Below are 27,320 nucleotides of genomic sequence, written 5' to 3'. Positions count from 1 at the left end.
ACTGAATTATCTCTGGTATCCCTCCTATTCCTGAAAATTCTCCTATTTTATGCAGTGATTGGAAAAGCAATGTTTCCCACCTTATCCATGATCACAATTCTTAAGTACTTTGCTAAGTTTAACAAGAAAATAATCTCAGCATCATATGTAGAGATGCATTATAAGTTGTAACATTGTGCTTATTTTACTCCTAAATTGAAAATATTGGTACCTCTACAGACTCCATTTGTTTCAAATGCAAACAAATTGAAGCAGATTTTATGCATTGTATGTGGTCCTGTAAGGGGGTACTGATAATCTGGTCTTTAGGCGATAATTATATTTGCACCACACTGGAGATATCTTTGAGATGACTCCTGAGTGGGCTTTGTGGGATATTCTTTCTTTACCTATCTCACCTCGCTTACCCAAGGGCACACATCAACTAGTGGCAAAAATTGTGACAGCTGCCCAAAAAACCACCATCTTGGAATAGAATTTCATTTGATACATTAACACTGACCCTTTTAAACCGAGAATGTCATATTTGTTTCATATGGACTGGCTATAAATGTCTATGAGTTAAGATAAAGGGACAGAAAAATTATTTTCTAGTTGGCTTCCATATGTCCATACTTTACCAACCCAAATTAAAGAAATGCTCCTATCTGCAGTTCATTTGACAGCTTGGTATAGTATAGAAATACTATCCTATGGCAACCCTCCCTTTTAACCTTCCAATTACTTGTGTCATTGTGTTTAGTACTTGTTCATTTTGTATGTTTAATCATTGCTAATGGCTCCACCATACTTTATTTGCTGTAGTGGATTCTTCATATTATCCTTTGATTGTAACATCATATAATCTATTGTTTATTACCTTTATCATTCTATTCTGCTATTTGATTATTCATATTTACTGTTGTGTAACTTGCAGGTTTACAATAAAATAAATATATATTTTTTAAAAAATACAGGTTTTCACTACATTTATAAATAATTAAACTAAAATAATATAATTGTAGTAGATACACATTTGCTACAAATATATTGAATAAAGAATCATTTCTTTTGATTTTAATACATATAAATCATCTCTTGGAATGATAATGTAACATTACATATATTTTTTATTTTCATAATGGAAAAGCTCACCTATCTCTGTTTGAGTCATTCCAGTTGTTGTGCCAATTCCTTGTAACCCTATTGTTAGGAAAATAAAAACATCAATTTATTTTACAATCTATCACTTCTTAAAGGAAACATGAAAATTTACTTTTTTCAAATATCTCTTGAAAAAGGTTTAAACATTTTTTTATAATGTAATGTGTAATTTCTAATACTGATTAACAACAGCCATACTTGAATCCACATTGTGATCCCATCCTTTATATGCATCAGTCTCCAAACATTAAATGCTAACTAAAGAGTCAGCTGGCCTGAAAACACTGTACAAATTGAGGTTTAGGACTATTACACCTAAAATATGCTTTTATTAACACAAACAGGTACAAACAGTACAGATTTTCTCTTTACAAATGATTTAAGTAAAAGTAAAATAATGTTATTGTATTCAATACACATTAACCACACATATTTTTAACAAAAATACAATTACAATCTTATCTTTTCAATGAATATATATAGTTCAGACCAAATTGCAAAAACAAAATCTTTCTCTAATGCACAAAACCATGTGCACTGCAGGTGGGGCAGATATAACATGTGCAGAAAGAGTTAGATTTGGGTGTGTTATGTTTCTGTGCAGAGAAAATACTGGCTGCTTTATTTTTACATTGCAATTTAGATTTCAGTTTGAACACAACCAATCCAAATCTAACTCTCTCTGCACATGCTATATCTGCCCCACCTGCAGTGCACATGGTTTTGTCCATTATAGAATAATTTTGCTGTTGCGTTAAGGTCTGAATTAGGCCCAAAATTAGGTGTAGGACTATTATACCTAAAACATGCTTGACTTAGCACACTAGAATGTGCTCATAATTAACAGTACAGGTTTTCTCTATCTGTATAAATGATTAATTTCAAATAATATAATTATAGACAATACGCATTAACCACAAATATCTTTAACAAAAATAAAATTAGAAGCTTATCTTTCATTTTAATATATACAAAGCATATTTTTTAATGATAATGAAATATTGCAAATATTTTTGTTTAATAATTTAGTTGAGGATTGCCAGTTTACCCACTCCTTGCATTCCTCCTATTTTTTAAACTGTATTTAAAAATGTCTGATGGTCTAAAAACACTGTACGTATTGAGATGTAGCATATTACACCTAAAACTTGCTTGTATTAACATACTAAAGTATGCTTATAATTATCAGTACAGGTTTCTCTATCTTTATAAATGAATGAAGTAAAATATTATATTTGTAGTCAATACACAGTAACCACAAATATCTTTAACAAAAATTAAATAAGAAGATTGAGGGGGTATAATAGGGTGTGAGAATCAGGAAATTAGAGATTTTCTGAGGGTTCTCTTGTTTTTCTAAAGTGTCAATCATTTACATGGCAAAATCAGCCGGGTCTTGCATGTAAATAATAGCCCCTTTTAAAAAGCAGTAGAACATTTTCAAAATCTCTCTTACTGTTTTTCACATTCTATTAGATTATCCCTTTACCTTTTCATTTTAAAATGTGCAACATAAATTATTGAATGATGAAACGTTATATACCCATAATTACTGAACAGCTTAATTTTTATATAGGAGGGAAGGGTTCTAGACTACACACCCTAACTGCTTGTAATGAGAGATGCTACCATGACGAGACTTATAGTACTACACAGAAAATAAGATGCAGATGCACTAGGCACACATTACTAGTCAAAACTATATGTAATCTATGCCACATATTTTGCACACTTTCCACTCTTGTAACACTCATACCACTGAGTAGCTGCTTTCACTCATCTAATACTCTGCAACACTTCACTGCTATCTTTTATTTGTGTGATGCACTTTTTTGGCAGGGCTAGTTTGGGGGTGCCCTGTGTCCCATATGTGGAATCCTAGAATGTTAGGGACTTAGCCAATGAGGTGCCCTGGACATTGGTGATTAAGCACATAACTTTGGCCAAATTTATGCTAACAACCACTTATTTGATATTTAAGTGTAATATTTATTTATATTTTGAATACTCATATTTCCATCGTGCAGCTGCATCTTTTTTCTATGTGTACTAGTATAAGTCTCAACAAGGTAGCACTTTTGATTACAAGCAGTTAGGGTGTGCAGTCTAAAGTCCTACCCCATACATATACAATATTATGTGTATATATGTACATTTGAAGGATGAGACTCCTTCAGTCTGGATTGGCACCCCTCCTGTCACTAATTAATTTTAAGTAAAGAACTATGTAGCATTTAACTGCACATTGAATAATGCATAATTACAAGTAAGACTTTATACATTTATATTGTGTCAGTTGTGAGTTGAGCATTGGAATGTGGACCCCTTGAGCTGATCTCTTTCTGCTACTTTAGGTCATTTTCACTTGCATTTATTTTAACATATATATTTAACTTTTTTCTTTATATCACTTTCTTTGCATTTATCTATGTAACTTATTTACACACCTAGCTCTTATAACACTCCTACCACTGAGTAATCGCTTTCACTCACCTAATACTTTGCAACACTGCAATGCTATCTTTAATTTGTGTGTTGCAATGGGATTTTTTTTGGACTAGGATGGTTTGTGGGTTCAGGTGTGAACTCAAAGAATGTTAAGGACTTACCTGATGAGGTGAACTGGACCTTGGTGGGTAAGCCCATATCTTTGGCCAAATTTATACTAACAATCTCATATTTCATTTCTATGTGCAGCTTTATGTTAACATTACAACTTACTTTAGATCTGAGTTTGGACATACCCCTCTCAATAATCTTTCTGCATATTATATATCTACCCCACGTGTCGTGCAAAATGATTTTTTATCATGGTGCAAAGTTATTTGTTCTGTTTTGTTTTGCTCCCAGCTCAGATTCAGCCCTTTATTTATTCACTTTTGTAAATGTCTTTCAGCAGAATGTTTGCAACATTTTGCAATAATACAGTGTGATCATTTTTTAGTAATGACTATAACTTAATTATACTTCAAATAACTGCTGAAATGTATGCTTTTATACATTTGTCTCAAAACATTTTATTTTTATATTTGCTGGAAAAAGAAAAAGCATACACATTAATAAATCTTCACCATAAAGGTCAGAAATAAAATTAGCTATGTACTCAGGAGTTCAGCAGACAAATTATGAGTGAATGCTGGAGTAAAGATGTAAAAACTAATACTCTGGCACCTTTATAGTGTCAGTGTGTGGTTATATAGGTTTGGCTGATTTAAATATGACACCATAGTGACATCAGTGATCACATAACAGCAAGTACAGAGTCCCTCAGATCAGGGCTAGATTAAGCCCTAGGGAGGCCCAGGGCACCCAAGACAGGAGGTATCCACTCTGCTGGGGGAAGAGTGCTGGTGTGCATGCAGCTTCCTCCCCCCTCCTCTCGGGCAGCACGGTTAGGGACAGAGTCAAGAAATCTCCAGGCTCCGCTGCCAGCAGCTTCTCCCCAGCAGCATGGATCCCTCCTGCCTCACCAACCTGAAGAAAGGTAAAAGAGCGGTGCAGAGCTCTGGCTGGGGGGTCTCTTAATACAGGGGGCCTGAGGTACTGACCCCCTGGGCACCCCCTTAATCCGGCTCTGCCTCAGATTCTGCATGTTCACCCCCATAGGAGGAATAAGGACACAAGCTAGCATTAATAAGTATGGAGGAAACAGATAGAGAGCAAAATGGCAATGGAAGGTCACCAACATCCAAATGAAGCAGCATCAAGTGCCTGTTGAGAATCAGTGCTGTCTGTTTTTAGAATTGGTGTTTTAAACTGTAGCTAGTATTATTGCAACCAAAGATAAGGGTAAGAAAAATAATGCACTGGTTGTTCAACAGGGACCTCCACAAGAATTTTTGGACTTTTTTGCACCAGGCTGTGAAACCCTGTTCTTGTTAAAAGAATAATAGGTCATTGATAGCAATCACTAAGTGATGTTAGTAATTTTAGGGTCTAAAATAAGAAACACTGGGGTGTGTAGAGGGTAGTCACAAATATACTGGATCAAAAGAAAGTCTCATTATGCTGGAGTTAGGCAGTGAGCCTAATACTATGGCAACCATTTGCAGTCAGAGCAGTTAATTAATTAATAGTCAAGCCAGATTTAAATATGCAACCTCCAGAGAAGGCAGTGTTCATGTGTCCATAAAGTCAAGGTAGTGCCACTTGCCCAACAATATACATGTTTGAGTCACATTATGATGGCCACCAGCTAATAGCCAGAGTAACTGCTATAAGCACCATGGATAGCCGCTAAATGGGCTTAAATGTAATTTTAGACACTCATCTGTTAGCGCCCTAATTCATTTTGATGGTGAGCTGCTGCACTGTAGTGTGTTGGTTGGCCCTCACACACTTTCGTAGTCAATGATTACCTCTCACATCAATAGCACATGGTGCTCAGCAATTTCCAAAGGTGCCATTTGATCATTCACAATACACCATCACCATAGCAGCACGTGAACAGTTCACAACTGCACTATTTCAGAAATACTGCCACACTTGGCCCAAAATCTGATAATAATTCCATTTGGCAATTCAAATAAATTGCACCTTTTACGCATGACAGCAAAGAATGATATGTGTGCAGATGGCCTATCGCACAACTTGTATGCCCACTAAGCCAGCACATGACACATTATGTACTTAATGGGCTATGCACTGCCAACATCAAATGTAGGAGATGGTCATAAAAATGTGACTCAACCATGAAGATGATTGTTTAGATGCCATATTTCTGAGTCAAAATGGTGCACAATAAAACTGCAGAAAAGTACTGCCACACACAAAACAGACAGATACAATGGCATTGTGTGACATTTTGGAGTCAAGAAGAGTAACAACTGAGTACTTTTCCAAACTTGATCATATTGTCTACATCTGGTGAGGCAGATGCAGACAATATGATCAAGGAGTTTGGAAGCAAAAGGAGGAGAGAAATGGGTCAGTATTTGCAAAGAGAGTTAGGATCAAATGTAGGTTTTTAAGGATGGGGAGACAAGGGCATGCATGAAGGATTAGGAGACAGTGGGGTTCATTCAGAGTTGTTAGCTTGTTGCCAATTTTCGCTATGCTGTGATTTGTTGCTAATTGCACATGCGCAAAGCACGCAGGGTGCATGCACTTAGTTATATAACTAAAAACTTAGCAGATTTGCTGTGGATTCTGCGGCGCTTTTCAGTTGCTCTGCTGATTGGTGAATGATTGACAGGAAAGGGGCGTTTCTGGGTGGTAACTGAGCGTTTTCCGGGAGTGTGCAAAAAAACACAGGCGTGTCAGGGAAAAATGCGGGAGTGTCTGGAGAAACAGGGGAGTGGCTGGCCGAACACAGGGCATGTTTGTGACGTCAAACCAGGAACTAAACGGACCGAGGTGATCACAATCTGTGAGTAGGTCTGAAGCTACTCAGAAACTGCAAAGAATTATTTATTAGCAGTTCTGCTAACCTTTTGTTTGCTATTCTGCAAAGCTAAGATACACTCCCAGAGGGCGGTGGCCTAGCGTGTGCAATGCTGCTAAAAGCAGCTAGCGAGCAAACAACTCGGAATGAGGGCCAGTGCCTGTTGTAAGGGAGAGATTAATAAGGTGAGCAATACTGGAACAGACAGATGGAGAGAGGTTGCAGAGGAGGCAGAGTGGAAAATGATCAAGTGGGCAGGTAGAGAGGGGGAGGACCAGATAAGGGCCATAATTTCCTCTACAGATATAGGGGAATGGTAAGATGTTTTTGAAGGTTTGGTCAAGGAAAAGAGAGGGCAGTTTGCTGAGGGGTTGGAGGGATGTGATGTCCTGATGTATGTGGCAAATTTTGTATGTGAAGTAGTTGGCAAAGTCAAAGGCAGAGAGTGAGGAAAGGAGTCGAGGCAGAGGTGGGCAAAGGAGGGAGTTGAAAGTGACAAAGAAACACTGGGGGCTTGAAGATTGGGGCAAAATTAAGTTCTTGAAATATGACTGGAGAGGGAAAGTGCTGCACTGTAGGTATAAATAATTAGTTTCACCTGTGGATCATTTTAAATGTGCCAGTAAGTTATAAATACATGTGTGCTCTAGCACAAATTATTTAAAACATTCACTCTTAGGGTTCCCTGAGGACTGAATTTGGTAAAACAATGGTGTATAATTTCATGGTATGGTGGTTCCTTTTGAGTAATGGCACCATTTTGCCAAAGTATGAGTTAATGCTAGTAGCACATTTGTTATTTCTTCCAGCTTACAAGGCTTTGTGAGAAGAATCCAATATACTGTAGATTGCAGACAGAGTATCTTTGGTATATAACTGCCACTACTCCTACAGCTAAAGTATCAATGTCAAGATAAAAATACTAATATTTTAAATTCCATATGGTTGGCAAGTGATTGGAGCTAGTATAAGTTGATGAGATACTTTAATGGCGTTGGGTAAACATTCCCTCTGTAACTTTGTACGCCAATAAAATAAAGTCATCCTTTATAAATGGTCTATAGTAGTTGACAAATTCCAAAAAGCATTGAGTAGGATTTACCCTACATGTGAAAGCCATGTAATGATTGTGCTTATATTTTCTGTATCCATCTGTAACTCAAAGCCTTATGTGATAACCAAGAATGGGAAGTTGTTTTTGCTCAGTATACAATTGTTATGTTACAGTATAGATGAATTTAGGGATATAGAGAGCCAACTATAACTGTCAAGGGTCCAGCATTGCTTAAATCAGCATCAAATAAGGTACAGTAAGTTTGAATGTATTTTAGCACTTTCTGTCAAGAATTTTTAAATTAATAGACATTCACCTCAAATATCTTTATACAGTACAGGAAGTTACAGTATAATAATGATATATTATTTTCAGTTTCAACCTTAGACCATGTTTTCAAAATGTTAAGACTGCACATATAGATGATTGATTGTATAATAAAAATACTTATCTATACAATCTTATAATAGGATGCTTAAATGTATAACAAAATAATAATAAACATAATCACTTTTTGTACAATTTACAATTATAATAAAGTACCTGAATTCAAAAACTAATTCTGACAAATGTGTTTAAAAATATATTATAATAATTACATATTTCCAAACAATATCAAATTTAGGCAACCAAATTGATATTAATTTTGCTCTGGTAAGTGTAATGAAATAGTTATAAGAAGTAAAATAGCTCTTCTCAATTGATAAATTAGGAATCTTTTTTAAAATATAAATAATTTTTAATTTTATTAGTAATTTCATTATTAGGTTACAGACAAATTCCTGACCTAAACAAATTGTATTTGCATTCAGACAGTAAAATACATGCAAATTTACCTTTAATGCAGGGTGCCACAAATCCATAGGCCATGTTCATTGAGTAACCAATGCTGAGAAGTCCAAAGGGTTCTGTAGAGTGCTGGACAGTATGAAAGCTGAAGCCACTGCCATAGTTATATTCTGCCCAGGAATATTCAGATCCAGGGAATTTTTTCCACTCAATATTTGTTGGAGACCTCCCATCAAAAGTAATACCAGGAACACTTGACGTCTTGATTGTAAAAACTGCTACATTAGATTCAAATGTATTCTGTCCTATGAGGTTATAAATAATGCCAAATGATTTAATGGCTTGTATAATAGTTAGAAATGAACCAATAGGTTTGTGATTCGATGTCCCACTGATGCTATAAAGCAAAACCTGAATGCTACTATTGCTGTTTATGGTCAGTGGTGAAGACCGACAGACATTAATCTGAATCAATTCTCCAGATTCCACATTTTTTGACACTTTTTTCTCTCCAGATTTATAATGAATGGAAGTGTTTTGAGAAGCCATAACTAAAATATTGTCATGGTTAGTCTGGAAAGATAAGCCTGGGATAAAGAATGAGGATCCCCAACTTTCAACGGGCCGGAGCTGTTCATAGACATGAGAACAGCCTATTTTATTCTCAGCACATGTGTGCCCAGTAATGACAGCAACAGGATGCTGAGATACAACCTTAGTGCCTGAGAGATCATCTTTACTCTGAATTTGAATAATATTGAAAGGTTCAAGGTTCAGTGTCATCTTGTCACCCTTTAAATAATTAGTCCCATTATAATTTATAGTACCTTTGAGATAGATGTCAACAGTTGTTTGTTTTTCATACGAAACCACTAAGAATTCTTTATATTGATTTTCAGGCCCCTTTTGAGGGGTAATTATAAAATATTCAAATCCTAACTGATGAACAGGGTAAATTAAGGTCATATCACCACTGTTGTTTCTGTAATTACGTGACATCACAGTGATATCTGCATCAGCTATAATCAGCACAGCATGTGGACATAATGCTGTTCCTTTTAGCTCACCAATAGATGTGATAGCAAATGTTACAGATTCATGTTTGCCAATCTTCATAACCTTACTAAAATTAGAGTTCATAAGAGTGAAAATAACTGTGGTGATAGGTGAAATGCCAGTCACAAGAATTTCTCGTTGAGGTATTTCCGTAAAATCCTGGTTCTGCAGAAATGCTGTAATAAATTTTTTCCCAATAGAAGTAACTTGGTCTTCAGAGCCTGCAAATGAAGGTCAAATTGGCATTTTACTGCACACATATATATATATATATATATATATATATTAATTATTTTGAAATATACCTTGATATTCATAAAGTCAGAAAATGGCAATTATTATTTTGTGTATGTAATAAATATATTTTTGTTTTATATTTGCACTTAACAAAGAAGTATATTTGATACATATGAACAACAATACATAGATAACGGTCTTCCATGCTTTATAGTTGAACCATTTCTGAGGTTGAATCCTCAACATTGTAACATTTATATATTTTACTGAAATGGATATAGTGAAACAAAGACGTTGCTGCTAATTGTCGAGAAAATATTCCCCAATTTCGAAAAACGTCACACACTTTTACTTCAAGTTTGCTGCCCATCTTTTGTAAAATGTGGCAGTGTTTTCTAGAAAACAGGACACATTTTACTTCCAACAGTCTAAATCCACTACTATTGAAACATATATCCTACTGAATCTATATGTGGAATGGAGATGAAATTTCAGTCACTATAATAGATGCTGTTGTTGAAAGATCTAGATTTAGGGTCTAATGAAGACCTGATCGCAAAAGCAAAATCTTTCTATAATGGGCAATACCACGTTGCACTACATGTGGGGCAGATATAACATGTGCAGAGAGTTAGATTTGTGTGGGTTATTTTGTTTCTGTGCAGGGTAAATACTAGCTGCTTTATTTTTACACTGCAATTTAGATTTCAGTTTGAACACACCCCACCCAAATCTAACTCTCTCTGCACATGTTGTATCTGCCCAACCTGCAATGCACATGGTTTTTCCCATTAGGGAAAAAGTTTGCTGTTGCGATCAGGTCTGGATTAGGCTCTTAGCTAGCACATTCCTATTTTGATTTGACCATGCATAGGCACAAAAATTTTTTAGCTGTCATTATTTAAATGTGGAAGAGACTGATGCACATCTCTGGGAAATCTGGACTTGGGCTCATCACTTAATGACACGCACCAGTGGAGATTGATTCATTATTATCCCATATACAAGGGTTCATATTCACATATGGAGGCTATGGTATGACCACCTTCCTATATTTGAAGTCACTACTTGAAAGAAATTCATCTTATGGTCACAATATTACATTTAAGGAATAAGATTGTTTTCTAGAATATTTTTACACCATTTATAGACCTTTTTTACCTATAAGTCATTAAAACTAACTACAAGTAAATCACGTTATTCATTGTGTGGTCCTTGAGGAGTCATGCTTTTTGTTGATATCCCCTGATGAAGTCCTAACAAGGACGAAACGCGTTGCTCATCACTTAATGACACGCACCAGTGGAGATTGATTCATTATGTGAGTAAATATTAGTATATTTAATTTCATTATTTTTATATATTATTAATTATTGACTAACATTAAATATATTTCATATTAGTATCCCATATATGAGGGTTCATATTCACATATGGAGGCATTGGTATGACCACCTTCCTATATTTGAAGTAAGTTCACTTATTTAATATAATATTTATAATAAAATATAATCAATAGACACTAATTGTATTTAATATTGTTTATTATTTAATAGGTCACTAATTGAAAGAAATTCATCTTATGGTCACAATGTTACATTTAAGGAATAAGATCGTTCACTAGAATATTTTTACACCATTTATAGACCTTTTTTACCTATAAGTAAGTATATTTGGAGTCATCTCATTACTTCGATCTAATAAGGATCTGACTTAATACCACTCTAAACTAGTTCTAATTATTTATTGATCACATTATAGTCATTAAAACTAACTACAAGTAAATCACGTTATTCATCGTGTGGTCCTTGAGGAGTCATGGTATGCATACCTCTTTCCTTCTTTATTCTAAATTGTGTGTACAAAAGTTGTATTGTCTATTAGATACCAACAAAAGGTGTCTTTTATTCAAATATTTTTTTAATTATTTCAGCTTTCGGTAATAATAAACTGGTAGCCTGCTAATTGAGTACATACGGTTTCCATTGTATCTAAATTGATTTTTATTTACTCAGAATGCCAATATGTCTAACATCATTTATGAATATGACCTTTTGAAATTATGTACTGGCTGTTCGCTGTAATCATGAACTATATATTATAGTGGATAAATTGTTTTCTTCATTCTTCTCCTCCATCAACCAGCTTTTTGTTGATATCCCCTGATGAAGTCCTAACAAGGACGAAACGCGTTGGTATTTGACCTCTAAAGCAAGGACACCTAAACCTTGATGTTATTCTGCTAGAGGTTATATATGTCCAATGAACTGCTTTTAATAAATTATTGTGAATTTTTATGGTTGGTGGTTGTATATTAATTGACAATCAGTTATTTTATTTAAGAAAAATTTGTTGTGCGCACTTGGAATTTTGTTGTATATGTTGATTGTGAACCCTTAACTGGCAAAAGGGTTATTCCACAAGTGCAGCCCCCCCTTGTCAGCGCAGTTTTGGGTACATTTGTGTGTAATATATATACTACATTTTATAAGGTAATATTCTGCTAAGCTCCCATAATTGTGAGCCCCTTTTTGTGGGGGTACAATTAGCTCAGCATACAATACCTGAGCTAAGTTTTATATTTACGTTATGTTAAATTATGTCTTTGTGATTTTCATAATTATCAATTTTAAACAGTATATAAGAAAAGTTAATTTTTATATGATATAATTTTCATAAGGTTGCCCCCAAAAAATTAGAGTTCCCCTTTTCTCTTTTTTCTCACTAAATCATTATTTGACTTTGTGTGGTGCACCTCCACCTGTGACATTTCTTCCTAAAAATTCATTTCAAAGGACTATATATACAACTATTGTGGATAAGCTTATTCTTTTTGGTCTTTTGACCTTAAACCTATTAAGATAACTCTACCTATGCTCAGATGTTCCCAATTTGCCTTTCCTTGAACATAAACATGTTTAATAATTATTAAACAAAAAATATATCAAAGGACCTGGTGTTAACAGTATCTGCTAATGATATGTGGGACTACTTCGGTAAATCAATGTAAAAAATATCTTTTATTGATGCACAATAACCTTAAAAATATTTCTGAAATATTTTATATTGATGATTTTATTAAATGTCAAATATAGAGCAATAAATTATGGAAAAATATTATAAAGAAATGCTTTATGGTATTATACACATACTCACTTTTTCCGTTATCAGTCATGTCTGCTATCCATCCAGTTAATGGTAATTCTCCTATTTTATGCAATAATAAGAAATACATTAAGATTGTTTTAGAAACTATCACATCTCAAAGATAACAGTTACTAGAGACAAAATAATATATCCATACTGCAAACAAATATAATTTTCCTTAATTTGTTTTTGAAACTGTCTTTTACAGACAAATGTTTTGAAACATTCTATGGGGGAGATTCAAATGTTTGAAAAGTCAGTTGGGAGTCTGGTTTTTCCTATCTAATAGACAGGAAAAAACAGACACCCAGCCGACTTTTCAAACATTTGAATCTCCCCCTATGTTTCTACATTGTAAGATGTTATATTATTGGTGATCGCAAAGCTATACTTGAAATGCCTAAATTGTCACATGTTCTTTACCTCTGTCTACAAACAATTTTCCATACATATAATTTACTAGATATCAAAATTACCTGTACTCAATGGATTTCCACCAACTAGATAAAAAAAAAAAGAATTACATTAACAAACATGTTCTTTCAAATATTGCCTAGAATTTTACCTTTTAAAAATTGCCAAATTATACTTTTAGAAACATCACCATACAACATCACCTTATAGTATTACGTATATCTGTGTTGTAAATGCTTAAAATGTCTATTATTGACCATGGTAGTCACCCAGTTTTTAGAAATGTTTTAAGAATATCTTGCATATCTAAAAATATACTACAGCTCATATACATATATTAGTATGATTATATATTAAACATTTTGAGATTCTGCACTATTTGTGGCAAATGAATAATATCTTACCAATGTTTAAGGGTTATTACACCATACAAATTTTCTCATTTTGTACCTAGACAACACTCTCTATAATTCTAAAATACAGATATCCAACATCTGTAATATTCCCACTATTATTAACAATTAAATGGCTTAAAGCACCCCATTTCTTGTCATATACTGAACTCAACATGACAGCCTGATGCAAACCAACTGCAAACAGGAAATAAAACATTATCAGTTATGAACATCACACATTGACAGAAGCTTCTTCACACAGCAGCATTACATGTAATGTGAATAGAGTAGGTGCAGTGATATAGAACTATTGTTCTGATTATGGCATTATAGGAATGATTTAGAGGTTGACATAATGTGACATACAGCAGCTATTAATGGTGGCTGCACAATTTTTACTTTCTTCAACTACTGTTCTAAAGTTCTTCCCTAGCGCACATCTGTAAATATGAATGTGTAAGGACTGTGGTGCCCACTTTAAGTATCCATACATGCTTTACTATCAATTGGTATATGTTTAGATGCATCATTCATCACACCATCGAATCTTGCACCAACCCTATGGAGGTGCTCAATCACTGGCCCTCATTCCGAGTTGTTCGCTCGCAAGGCGAATGTAGCAGAGTTACACACGCTAAGCCGCCGCCTACTGGGAGTGAATCTTAGCTTCTTAAAATTGCGACCGACGTACGCGCAATATTGCGATTACAAACGAGTTAGCAGTTTCAGAGTAGCTCCAGACTTACTCTGCCTGTGCGATCATTTCAGTGCTTGTCGTTCCTGGTTGACGTCACAAACACACCCAGCGTTCGCCCAGGCACTCCCACCGTTTCCCCGGCCACTCCTGCGTTTTTTCCGGAAACGGTAGCGTTTTCAGCCACACGCCCCTGAAACGCCGTGTATCCGCCCAGTAACACCCATTTCCTGTCAATCACATTACGATCGCCGGAGCGAAGAAAAAGCCGTGAGTAAAAATACTTTCTTCATAGTAAAGTTACTTGGCGCAGTCGCAGTGCGAACATTGCGCATGCGTACTAAGCGGATTTTCACTGCGATGCGATGAAAAATACCGAGCGAACAACTCGGAATGAGGGCCACTGTACTTGTACACCAGCATTGAATGCAGCTCTGAAACATGATGAATATATATAAAAATGTATCCCTATTAGAATCTGAAAAGTTAATGATAAAATTTGTATCTTTAAACTACTTTTCCCTGGTTGATGTCAATGCAATATTAGAGTTTGAAAAGAGTCATCTAGAGTTGGAATTTTGCGTGTGGTCAAAAATACAATCCTGTCCATATTTACTAAGGCTTTAAGTTATCTAAAATAACAAACATAAAGACTTATTTTTATGTTTAATACATACAGGATCAGTCAAAATACAATTATAAATATTTTTTTAAAAGTATCAAAACTGTATCAAAGGACCAGATATATATCTACAAACAGAAGTGTTTAAATGTTTCACTATAATCCAGCTTTGAAGAAATAAGATAAATGTAGAAATGATTACCAATAAGCTTTTTCATTTTCTGTATAAATAGCATAAATAATTCAATTAAAAAGTATCTGTATTAAAAGGACAGCTCAAATACAAGAATGGAGGCACCCACTTTAGGCATCCAAACATGCTTTAATACCAATTGGTGTGTTTTTAATTGCATTATAGAAACCTGGACAAACCCTATGGTAGGTGCAATTTCGCCATCTTACTGTGACCTCCTATGTCTGCGGCCATATTCACTATTACACCCAAAATACTCTTAGAACATGCCCATAAAATGGAACATATTTAAATATATTTCTAGCCACCTTGCAGTCACTGCCAAGAAACACACATCACTTTTCAATATTTCTGATTCTGTTTGTCCCGATAATAATACCTCCTCTTGTGTGCACAATATGTAACACATATGTATAATAATACATCCTCTTGTGTAACACATATGTAACACATGTACAGCACAAGTTTTTATGGATTTTCATATACAGTATGTGTATTACCAAAAAAAATTGCTTAGCTTCTGTACATGTACACTAGCACTGCATGTGGATCTGAAGCACTCCCTATGTTGTACTGTATAATACATTTATCTCTGCTGAGTGTCTGAAAAGTGCTTAATACAATTTTTGTCTATAAACTTTGTTGGCATTTCCCTGGTTGATGTCAATGCAATATCAGCATTTGAAAAGAGTAATCTAGAATTACAATTTTGCATGAGGTGTCATAGGCAACCATGTCCTAAAACATGTTTACTAAAGGCATTAAATTATCTAATGTAAAAAATTATAAAGACTTATTTTTATTTTTATGTTTAATACGTGTAAGTCACAAAACATATATACAGATGGGTCCACGTTATTCTTGACCTTTAATAGGATTAACTTAGACTGGGCAGTCGGACTTAATCCCCTACTGTAATGACTTAATCCCCTGTTGTATTGTTCTCTGTATTGTATTGCAGTTGAAAACAATAGATGAAGGGTTTATGCTAATAAATCATGTTGTGGCTAGGCGCAGAAAACTAGTAAAGATAACCGTGGACCCATCTGTATATATATATATATATACAAAGCACAAATATAGCCGGCACTCCCCTTGCTGGTGTAACAACTGCTCTGGTACCCTCCCTAGGAACAGATGTCCAATGCAGATAGGAGAACAGGCGTCACTCAGAAGACTTTTCAAAATGCTTCTTTTAATAGAGTATTAACTCCTCTATTCAAAAAAAGCATTTTGAAATGTCTCCTGAGTGCCACCTGTTCATATATATATATATATATATATATATATATATATATATATATAGTACTTAAAAGTTTCAGGGGATCGGATACATATCTGCTAACAGAGGTCTTGGACTATTTCACCAACATTCAGCTTTGCAGAAATAAGTTTAGTGCAAAATAAGAAAAGTACTGTAGCTATATTAAAATGAAAGTGAGCTCAAATATATGTGAGCAAAATAATATTTTAATTATCATTTTTCATTCCAGTACAGACTTTCAACAATCTAATATGTGATGATGACAAAATATTACAAATATTTGATGTTATTATTTATTTATTAACAGTTTTGAATATAGCACAGCAAATTTCATTGTGCTTTACATTTTAAAACAACAATGATAAATCAAAACTGGGAAATAACAAACAGTCAAAAAGGTAGGAAGGCCCTGCTTGCAAGCTTCTATAAGGAAATAGGCATTGATACACAAAGATAGGCGCTATCTATTGCATAAATGTCCACCAGCTTGAGAAGGTTCTGGAGGGCTGCATGATATGGCCACACAGCAATATTGAACTTGGGTCAGGAGAAAGGGAAAGTGAAGAAATAGAAAATATGTGAGGATATGTGTGAAATGTACAGTGGGGATGCAATTGGATAGAATAGCTTATAAAGGTTAAGTGAGCGGGTCCGGAATTTGATTAGGTTGCATGAAGAGGTGTTTTATTATACAAATTCTCACGCATTTCTTTCTGAAATATTGCTGTTATCCCTCCTGTTGTTGGCATTCCTCCTATTTTATGTAATAAGAAAAAAATTTTGTTTAAAAACTATCACCTGTTAAAGAGAACAGATATGTGAACCAAAAGAAAAGATTCAAACCATAGAGTTTTTGAATTTTTTATTTACAAATTTCTGTTTCATTCAGAGATTTTGGTGCATTCCATCAATTTTTAGCTTGCTATTTTATGATACTATCTTACATTATTTGTACTTAAAAATTTTTTCCCTCACATGCATTATTTACAGCAGCCATATGCATTACTTATGGAAGTCTATATTTCTGATAAAAATTATATGTATTTCCTAATGAGCTTTCACAGATTTCTCTTTTAGCTTAATATTTTGGAAAATTCTACTGTGTGTTTCTGCATGGCGCTATTTTATGACCTTAGTCAATCCATAGTTAGAATTCAAATTTACATTTTATCACATGTAATATTTACATCACTCTTCAACTACTTTATTATTTTTAAAATTAAGTGGATATTAAATTACTTGTACCTCATCGATTTTAACTTGTTAGAAAAAGAATTAACATTGCAATAAACGCTCTTTGAAAATATTGCTAAGATCTTTTACTTTAAACTTTTATAAATCAAGCTTTTGAAAACATTGCCCAAGAACTTCATTTTAAATAATTAAGATAATCAGTACTGTAAATACTAAAAATACTAGCCAACCAGTTTCTATTATTATTTATTTCATTATAATCATAAAACAATAAATATTATAGACTAGATGATTCATAATGCCCTACGGGTGCTCTTCACACTGTCGTAAGGGGCTACACCCCCTTAACCCTTGCAGGCCCTTGTGGTATGTAATATTTGTATTATATGGAGTATTACCTCCAATCATAATTGTGTGAGTGGTTAAATATTGCATGTGCAAAGGGCATGTGATGGTTAAGGGGTTGTAGCCCAGTGCTATGGTATGAACAGTGCACAAAGGGCCTGATGAATCACCTAGTAGGTGCTGTGGTTGGGGGAGTGGCAGGTGTGGGGAAGATATGGATGGGGAGGGGTCTGGAGGTGCCACAAGTTGGGGAGGGGTGGTTGTGGGGGTGCCGCAGGTTGGGGAGGGTCTGGTGTAGTGGTGTCACAGGTGAGGGAGGGGCAGGTGCGTGGGTGACACGGGTAGGGTCCAAAGCCACTGTGGGTGGGGGAGGAGCACTTGCAGGGTTGCCATATGTGGGGGAGGGGTGGTGGGTGCAGTGGGTGGGAGAGGGGGCCCAGAGCCACCGTGGGTGGGGGAGGGGTTGCAGCGGTGGTGCCACTGTTGGGGAGGAAAGGTACGGGGGTGCTGTGGGTGGGAGTGGGGGTCTGGAGCCACCATTGGTGGTGGACAGGTGTGTGTGGGGGAGCCACAGATGGGGCCTAGTGGTACTGCGAGTGGGGGAGGGGTGTGTAATGCTTTTCCTGTTTGTCCTCCAGGAAGCAGCTAAACTGCTGTCCTCCCTTTGGCAGTGGCTCTCCCAGAGACTTGCACAGTAGCCAAGCAGCCAGTCACTATTGTTAGTACTGGTGTCCCAACACGATGCATTACAGGGTAGAAGATGCACCCAATAAACTACAGCTCCCAGCAGCCCTGGAATGCTTTGACGCTAAAGGATGCTGGGAGCTGTACTTTATTTAGTACATCTATTTTCCTGTAATGCGGCACATTGGGACACCAGCGCTAACAATAGTGACTGGCTGGCAGAACAGACTGACTGGCTGAATCAATGTAAAAGGTGAAAGTGCTGTGCAGTGTCAGTGAGACTGCACACCCACTGCACTGCACAGCACTGTTACTGTTTATATTAAATCAGTGTCCAGCCATTACCCTCCACGATATCACCCACTCTATCTGTTACATTAGCCATCTTGGGGCTTCCAGGCTGGCAGCACAGGTGCTGTGTTGCAGAGTAAGGGCCTCTGGGGATCTGGACATGCTGTGGCCGGGAGGCACTTCTGTGACATCATGAGCAGAGGAGGCTTTAGGGCTCAGAGAGTATGCGGCACAGGGAGTGCTATGAAAGCCTTCCACTGTGCCACTTTCATACACATCTATGCCGGTGGCCGCAGCAGCTCCTGTTCCACCTGCACCATGGCTAGGGAGTGGGGATTGTTGATGCCAGAGGGGGCAGGCAGACTGGCAGCAGGACATAGGATGCTGCAGTAAAAGGATTTTTTTCTCCCCTATCTAAAGCGCAGAGACTTGTTTCATACCCCCCAGCTGTACCTTTTTGGCAGGTACAGTACCTTTTTTATGGTCCTTATCGATTTTTGGCTCTCCAAACGTCCTTTAAAAGTATTGGAAAAGGGGCGGGGCCATGCCACTTTACCGATGGCCATGCCCCATTTTCGTATTTGTAGTTATTTTTTATGTGTAACTTGTTGGGTATGTTGCTGCAGATGCAGTGGGCCTATTTTGGGGTGTGTACCTTGAGCTGCAGCTCCATCAGCCCCATTGTTAATCATGCTATGGGAACACACAGCAGCCAAAGGGCAGAGCCTCCCATTGGATGTAACCTGTGTGGGAGGGCGTTTCTCTACCAATCAGCTGTGGACTTGGTGTGCTAGACCTGCTGCTAACCCAGTGAGAGCTCCTAGTGATGCCCTGCATTATAAACAGAGGCACAGAGTCACAGATCTGGGCTGTTATATAGGAGATTAAATGCATATCTAATACAATTAGTAAAAGTAAATGATTTAAGATTCCTTCAAATTTGTGGTTATCTAATACAATATCTATCCATATCTAAGAATATTCCACAATACAATACAAATACAAATCCTCTAATTCTTGGATAGTGTCAACTTTATAAAGTGCTAGATTGATAGGATTCCACATTTCGACTTTAACACTAATGACAATCTTGGCTGAGCTAGGTTCCACATGACAAAATGAATCATCCAAAGTATCAAAGTTACATGTTATTATGCATGTGCAGCTAAAAATTTGATCAAATAGACAGCCCAAATGTGAGAACTATAACTAAAGTTTTAAGATTATGTTATAGAACAAAAATAAAATCAGTTTACATTTTGATACATACTGAATTGAACAAAATAAATAATTCAAAGGACCTAGTTTATGCTTTATTTGCTTCTGGTGTGTTGGACTACTTCACCAAGTAATTTAAAAAAAAATAACTTTAATGTACAATCACCTTAAATATAATTGTTAAACATTTTACAGTATATTAATGATACATTTTTAATAAATGTCAACTTCAGAGCAATACATTATGAAAAGATAATGAAATATAAATAAAATCTTTTACAGTATCATACAGATACTTACTTGTTCCACTAGATATGGTGCCAGCTATCCCTCCTGTTCCTGGTATTCCCCCTATTTTATACAATATTAAGAAAATCAATGTGTTTTTTCCAGAAACTATCACTTCTTAAAGAAAACAGTTATAAGAGACAAAATAATAAATCCATACTGCAAACATAAAGTATTTCCCTCAATTGATTTTTTAAATGTTTAATTCATTCTAAATTCTGCACTGTAACATTTAATAATATTGGTGATACCAAAGCTATACTTTAAATGCATAATTGTCACTTGTGCTTTTTACTTCAGTCTACAAACACGTTAATAAACAGTACATATAATTTACTACATATCAAAATTACCTGTGCTCAATGGACTTCCACTAGCTAGAAAAAAAAACAAGAAAAACAAAAGGATTGCATTAATTAAAAATGTTCTTAAAAAATATTACTTAGAATTTCACCTTTTAATCAATGGCAAATTATAGGTTTAGAAATATCATGAGATAATATCAACTGATATTATTAAGAAAATCAGTGATGTAAATTCTCAGATTGTTTAATACTGACCATGCTAGTCATCCACTTTCTGGTAATGTTTATACTATATATTGTCTTGAATAACTAAAAATATCCTATAGCTCATAGACGTATATTAGTATGATTGGATAAAAAATTTGAGATTCTGCCCTATTTCTGGCTAATAAAAAATATCTCACCAATGTTTAAGGGTTATTTCACAATACTATTTCCTTCATATTCTAGCAAGTGACAACACTCTATGATTCTAGAATAAAATAAAGATTTAGTGCTTCTAGACTATTACCACTAATACTAATGATTTTTATTATTTTTATTATAATCCTTAATTTATTTGGCACTACAAGGGTTCCGCAGCACCCAATTACAGATTACATATGCACATAATCAGAACAGGAAAACAGTAACTCATAGTTGAAGACAATATTGGACAAGTACAGGGTAACTAAGCATAACTACACCAGTACATGACACTAACATATATTTCAAGGTAGACAAGAACTGCAGGATTTGGGAAGTTGAGGATCATTAAAGTAAGAAAAGGATAATCACATGAGGGAAGAGGGCCCTACTTGTGAGAGCTTACATTCTAAAGGGGAGGGGCAAACACACAGGGGTGACACAGATGGGGTAGACCAAGCGTGGGACAGAGGGATAGGACAGGGGCATCTCTAGAGAGGAGGGGACCCATGTGTAGACTCCATGTGTGTGCCCGCTCCTCTCCCATAGCTGTCACACTCCTGCTAGCGCTCTGAGCACTGTAGACTCTGCACCATTTTTACGGAGTCCTGCACATACGCTGTAGACTCTGGCACTGTGTCAGAGTCTCTAGTGGTCAGTGCGCTAGCAGTGGAGTGACAGCTACGGGAGAGGAGGGGGCAAACACACAGTCAGCGATGGACTCCAGAAAGGTAAGTATAGGAGAAATGGGTGCAGTGTGTGCGGTGTGGGCCCCCTGGACTCAGGGGCCCATGTGCACAGCACACACTGCACCCATTATAGAAACACCAAAGAGTTAGGATGAGATTTGGCTGGGTATGGTAAAGAAGTGGGTATTGAGAGCCCATTTGAAGGTCTGTAGAGAAGTAGAAAGTCTGAGGTGGAGAGGTAGAGAACTCTAGAGTAAGGGAGCAGCATGTGAAAAATCTTGGCGGTAGGAGTGGGAGGAAGTAATCAGAAGACAGGATAGTCAGTGTGCATTAGCAGAGTGAAGAGGATGGGTGGGAGAGTAAATGGAGATAAAGTCAGTGATGTAAATGGGAGAGGAGTGGGTGAGCGCTTTGTAAGTGAGTGTGAGAAATTTAAATTGGATTCTGAAAGGGAAGGGAAGCCAGTGAAGGGCTTGTAGGAGAGGGGAGGTGGACGTAGTGCATTTGTTGAGGAAGATGAGCTGGGCTGCAGCATTGAGGATAGATTGGAGTAGAGAGAGGTAATTGTCAGGGAGGCCAGTTAGGAGGAGATCACAGTAATCCAGCCTGGAAATAATCATCGACTGGATAATGTATTGGTGGCATACTGGGTGAGAAAAGATCTGATCCTGGAAAAGTTTTTGAGATGAAAATGACAAGTTTGTGAGAGGTGCTGAATGTGTGGTTTGAAGGAGAGGGAGGAGTCAAGGATTACACCAAGACATCATACTTGGGGGCTAGAGGAGATAGTAGTGCCATCAATGGATAGTGAGATTGTGGGAGGTGAGGTTGTGCGGGAGGGTGGGAAGATGATCATCTTAGTCTTGGACATGTTGAGTTTAAGAAAGCTCTGGGACATCCAGGAAGAGATAGCAGAGAGACAGTGGGAGGTACAAGCGAGGAGAGCTGGGGAGAGATTAGCGGAGGAAAGGTGTATTTGAGTATCATCAGCATAGAGGTGATATTGGAAGTTAAATGAAATAATGAGTTTGTATAGAGAGAAAAGGAGAGTACTAAGAACAGAAACTTGGGGGACACCAACAGTTAGTGGAAGTGGGGGGTAGGTAGTGTCATGAGAGGAGACAGAGAAGGAACCATCAGAGAGGTAGGAGGACAGCCAGTAGCAGGCAGTATCACACAGACCAAGAGAGTGAAGGATTTGCAGAAGGAGAGGGTGATCCACAGTGTCAAAAGCAGCAGAGAGGTCAAGTAGAATAAGCAGAGAGTAGTGGCCCTTAGATTCAGCTGCATGGAGGTCATTGCTCACTTTTGTGAGGGCAGTTTCAGTGGAGTGGAGAGAACAGAAACCAGACTGGAATGGGTCAAGCAGTGAGTGGGAGGAAAGAAAGGCAGTGACGAGGTTATAGACAATACGCTCAAGGAGTTTGGAGGCAAAAGGGAGGAGAGAGATGGGTCGATAGTTGGAGAGGGTGTTTGGATCAAGGGTAGGCTTTTTAAGAATAGGGGAGATGAGTGAATGCTTGAAGACAGAGGAGACAGTGCCTGATGAGAGGGATATTTTGAGAAGGTGGGCAAGATGGGAACAGGCAAGAGAGAGGTAGCAGAGGAGGTGGGAGGGGATAGGATCAAGTGGGCAGGTGGTGTGGGGGGAAGAACGGATGAGTTCCATGACTTCCTCACCAGATTCATGGGAGAAAGATGTCAGAATTGGAGAGAGGGAAGGGGAGTGGTGGCAAGGGATAGGTGGTGGATGGTGACTGGTCTGGTGGGATGTGATGTCTTGGTGTATGGAGTCAATCTTGGATGTAATATAGGTGGCAAAGTCAAGATCAGACAAAAAGGTAGGGAGAGGAGGTGGTAGTGGGCAGAGGAGGGAATTGACAGTGGCAAAGAGGTGCTGAGGGTTGGAAGAATGGGTAGAGATGAAAATTTTGAAGAATGATTGTTTAGAGAGGGAAAGGGCACCACTGAAGAATGAGAGCATGAATTTGAAATGGAGGAAGTCTGCCTTAGAGCATGATTTCCTCCACTGTTGCTTGGCAGTACATGAGCATTTTTTAAGATATCTGGTGCATTTGGTGTGCAAGGGTTGACGTGTTGATCTGCAAGGGTGAATAGTGGTTGGTGGAGCGACAGAGTTAAGACCAGAAGTAAGAGATGCATTGTATAGGGATGTGGCTTGTTCAGAGCATGTGTGAGAGAGAATAGGAGAGAGAAGTGAGTTGAACAAGGAGGATAGGGATGAGGTGTCAATAGCCTCAATGTTGCGCTTAGTGATGGTAGCCTTAGGAGGGAGAGATTGGAAAGCAGAGATAGATAAGTTGAAAGAGATCAGGTGGTGGTCAGAGAGGGGGAAAGGGGAATTGGAGAAGTCAGAAATCTCAGAGGGTGAAAACCAGATCCAGTGAGCTCCCATTCACATGGGAGGGTGAGGTGGTCCACTGGGAGAGACCAAGTAAAGAGGTGAGGTTAAGGAGTTTAGAGGCAGGAGATTTTGTGGGGTTATAGATAGGGATGTTGTAATCACCTAGGATAATGGAGGGAATGTCAGAAGAGAGGAAGTGAGCTAGCCAGCTAGCACAGTTGTCAAGGAATTTGGAGGAAATGCCAGGTGGATGGTAAATGACAGCAACTTGAAGATTAGTAGGTTGGTAGAGGCGTATAGCATGGACCTCAAATGTAGAGAATGTAAGGGATGGTTCTGGAGGTATAATTTGGTATGTGTAGGTATAGGGTAAAAGGATCCCAACACCACCACCATGGCCACCCCTGGGTCAGGGTGTGTGTGAGAATGTGAGGCCATCAGCAGTGAGAGCAGAAGGAAAAGTGGTGTCATAGAGAGTAATTCAGGTTTCTGTAATGGCCAGGAGGTTCAGGAAATTGGAAATGAAAAGGTCATGAGTAGGGACTAGTTTGCTGCAAACAGATCTGGCATTCCATAGGATACAGGATAGGGGGTAGGAGTTTGTGGGAGAAATGTGAATGAGATGATCAGGGTTGCTGGAGCATTTACGTAAGATTAATTTAGAAGGAAGGAAATAGATAGTCCTGGGTCCTTGGCTACGAAGGAAGACTGGGAGTGTAGAATAATAGTGGTGGAGGAGAGGTGAGGTGACAGGCAGAGGAGGGAGAGTGCAGGGTTGAGAAGTGGGGTAGAGAGCCTGTGAGGTGAGGGTCAGGTAGGGTAGAGAGCCTGTGAGGGGACAGAAGTAGATTGCAATGGGGAAACAGTTGAGGATGGAAAGTGAGGTAGAGGAGAGGATGGGAGACAGAGGAGAGGAGAGAGGATGATATGTAGGAGACTGGGAGAGAAGGATAGAGGTGATACCAGTGGACAAGTATTAGGAAAACAAGGATTAATGAGGGATGTTGCCAGCCTGGCCATAGTGTGGATGGGGCAAATAGTGGTAGTAAAATGAGAATAGGAGGAGGAATGGTGGCTTAATGGAGAGCAGTGGAACTGCAGAAATAAAGACAATTTGCAAGTATTTAAAATGTGGTTAATGTGTACATTTTAACAGTAAGGCAAATGTTTTGCTGATGTAAGATGGAAAATTACACATTGTTAGCAAACAGCAAGTTGGTGTTCCTTCATTAACTATGCTTCTTGGTGAAATATTGTTTTTTCAGGAATCTGTAGGGTTCGATTAAAAATTGCATTACAGGTGTTTTTTTGTTGTTGTTTTTTTTGCAGAAAGTGATTGTACAGTTCCCTGAGTCAGTGAATATTGGAGAATATTAGAAGTGAACATAAATTTGTAGTTCGGATGCAGTCCAAGTAGTGTTGGCTTTTGAAGGATGTTTCACATTTGTTTGTTTCATTTCAGTTTCCATCCAGTTTAAGTCCAATATAAGTCACAGATGACATCCTTAGAAACATTCATCCTTTGATAACATTCATCCCAGTCTGATTCAGCCAAGGCTTATTCAGCTAGACTACACATTAATATTAGAGATGAGCGGGTTCTGATTTACTTAGTTCTTTCCGCCAGAATTATCACCATTTCATATTTTCTGTATTTTTCTTAATGGCTAACCAAAATACGTGACGTTCGATAGCCAATAAGGAGATTCAGGTAAATCTTAGTAAATCCGAGTAAAACCGAACCCGCTCATCTCTAATTAATATCAAGACCAACAAACAAGTGTTTGTAAGCACATTGATTGATTGGATCCACCCCTAGCCCATCACCCATTTGACACAAACTAAAAGGTTTAAAGAGCCCCATTTCTTGCAATGTGCTGAACTTCATACAGCAGCCTACTGTAATCCAGTTTAAAACAGGAACTAAAACACTCAGTCAAGTACACCTCAGGTTGACAGATTTTTCTTGACACAGTTACATTTAAGGTAATGGGTATAGAGTAGGTACAGTGCTATAGAACTATTGTGCTGAGCATGGCATTGAGGGTCTGTTTAAGAGGATTCCATAATAGAATATGCAGACGCTATTAATGGTGGTCACACATCTGTGACTTTCTCAAAAGCTATTCCAAAGTCCTACCTTTGAGTACATCTGTAAATATGAATGTGCAATGACTGAGATACACACTTTAAGCATCCAAACATGCTTCAAAGCAATTTGTGTGTTAATAGATGCACTATAGAAACCTGCACAAGCCTTATGGCAGGTCCAGTTTCTCCATCTGACTGTGCCCTCCTATGACTGCAGCCAAAATTACTATTACACCCACAACACTCCCATTAAATGAAACATATGTACATGCATTTTTAGTGACCCCACAATCAATGCCAAGAAATACCCTTCACTTTTCAACATTTCTGAAACTGTTTGTTCTGATTACAATATCTCCTTGTGAATACACTAAATGTAACACATGCGCAGAACGAGTTTTTGTGATTTTCATATATGCATATTTCCATAAATATCACTCAGCTACCGTAAATGTACACCAGCATTGCATGCAACACTGAAACAGGCCCTATGTTGCAGTAAAGTATACATTTATCTTTGCTTAATGTCTAAAAAGAGCGTAATACAATTTATTTCTTTTAACTACTTTTAGAGCATTTCCCTTGTTGATGTCAATGTGATATTATGGATTAAAAAGATTCATCTAGAGTTTGAATTTTGCATGTAGTCACATAGGCAACCCTGTCCTTAGACCTGTTTACTAAAGTTTTAATTTATCTAATATAAAAAATGATAGACTTTTTTATGTTTAATACATATGTCATAAAATATGCATAAATGGTATATAAAAGTTTCATAACTTATTACATAAATTTCCTATGATATATCCATAGGTCTTGGACTGGTTCAACAACATCCAGCTTTGCAGAAAGAATTTAAATGTACAATGAGAAAAGTATCTTTATTAAAATAACACTGAGTTCAAATATATTTGAGCAAAATAGTATTTTAATTAACATTTTTCTTTCAATTTCTGTTTTTCAACAATATAATATATGAAGATAATAAAACATTAAAAATATTTGTTTGAAATTAATATACAAATACTTACATATTTCTTTATGATATATGCTT

The 27,320-nt window shown here is 37.0% G+C and overlaps 1 protein-coding gene across 1 annotated transcript; it reads right to left on the bottom strand.

Annotated features, from left to right (window-relative positions):
- Window positions 1-4,137: 4,137 nt before the first annotated feature.
- Window positions 4,138-15,361, bottom strand: LOC134966864 (IgGFc-binding protein-like). Its single transcript, XM_063943904.1, has 6 exons — window positions 15,337-15,361; window positions 13,763-13,813; window positions 13,286-13,309; window positions 12,819-12,869; window positions 8,417-9,646; window positions 4,138-4,175 (listed from the first exon to the last, which is right to left on the bottom strand). The coding sequence occupies exons 1-6, from the start codon at window positions 15,359-15,361 to the stop codon at window positions 4,138-4,140; spliced, it is 1,419 nt and encodes a 472-aa protein (XP_063799974.1).
- Between the last annotated feature and the right edge of the window lie 11,959 nt (window positions 15,362-27,320).

The sequence above is a fragment of the Pseudophryne corroboree genome, chromosome 10, assembly GCF_028390025.1.
Source record: "Pseudophryne corroboree isolate aPseCor3 chromosome 10, aPseCor3.hap2, whole genome shotgun sequence".
NCBI classification, from domain to species: Eukaryota; Metazoa; Chordata; class Amphibia; order Anura; family Myobatrachidae; genus Pseudophryne; species Pseudophryne corroboree.
The sequence above is the reverse complement of the archived record's forward strand: the minus strand, read 5'-3'. Positions and strand labels throughout refer to the sequence as shown.

Coding starts and splice junctions, on each gene's coding strand:
- LOC134966864 (XM_063943904.1), bottom strand. CDS start 15,361: ATGGCCGCAGACATAGGAGGTCACA. Junction 13,310..13,762: donor AGTATATGACAAGAAATGGG/GTGCTTTAAGCC, acceptor TTTTTTATCTAG/TTGGTGGAAATCCATTGAGT. Junction 4,176..8,416: donor TGTGGCACCCTGCATTAAAG/GTAAATTTGCAT, acceptor TTCTTTTTCCAG/CAAATATAAAAATAAAATGT.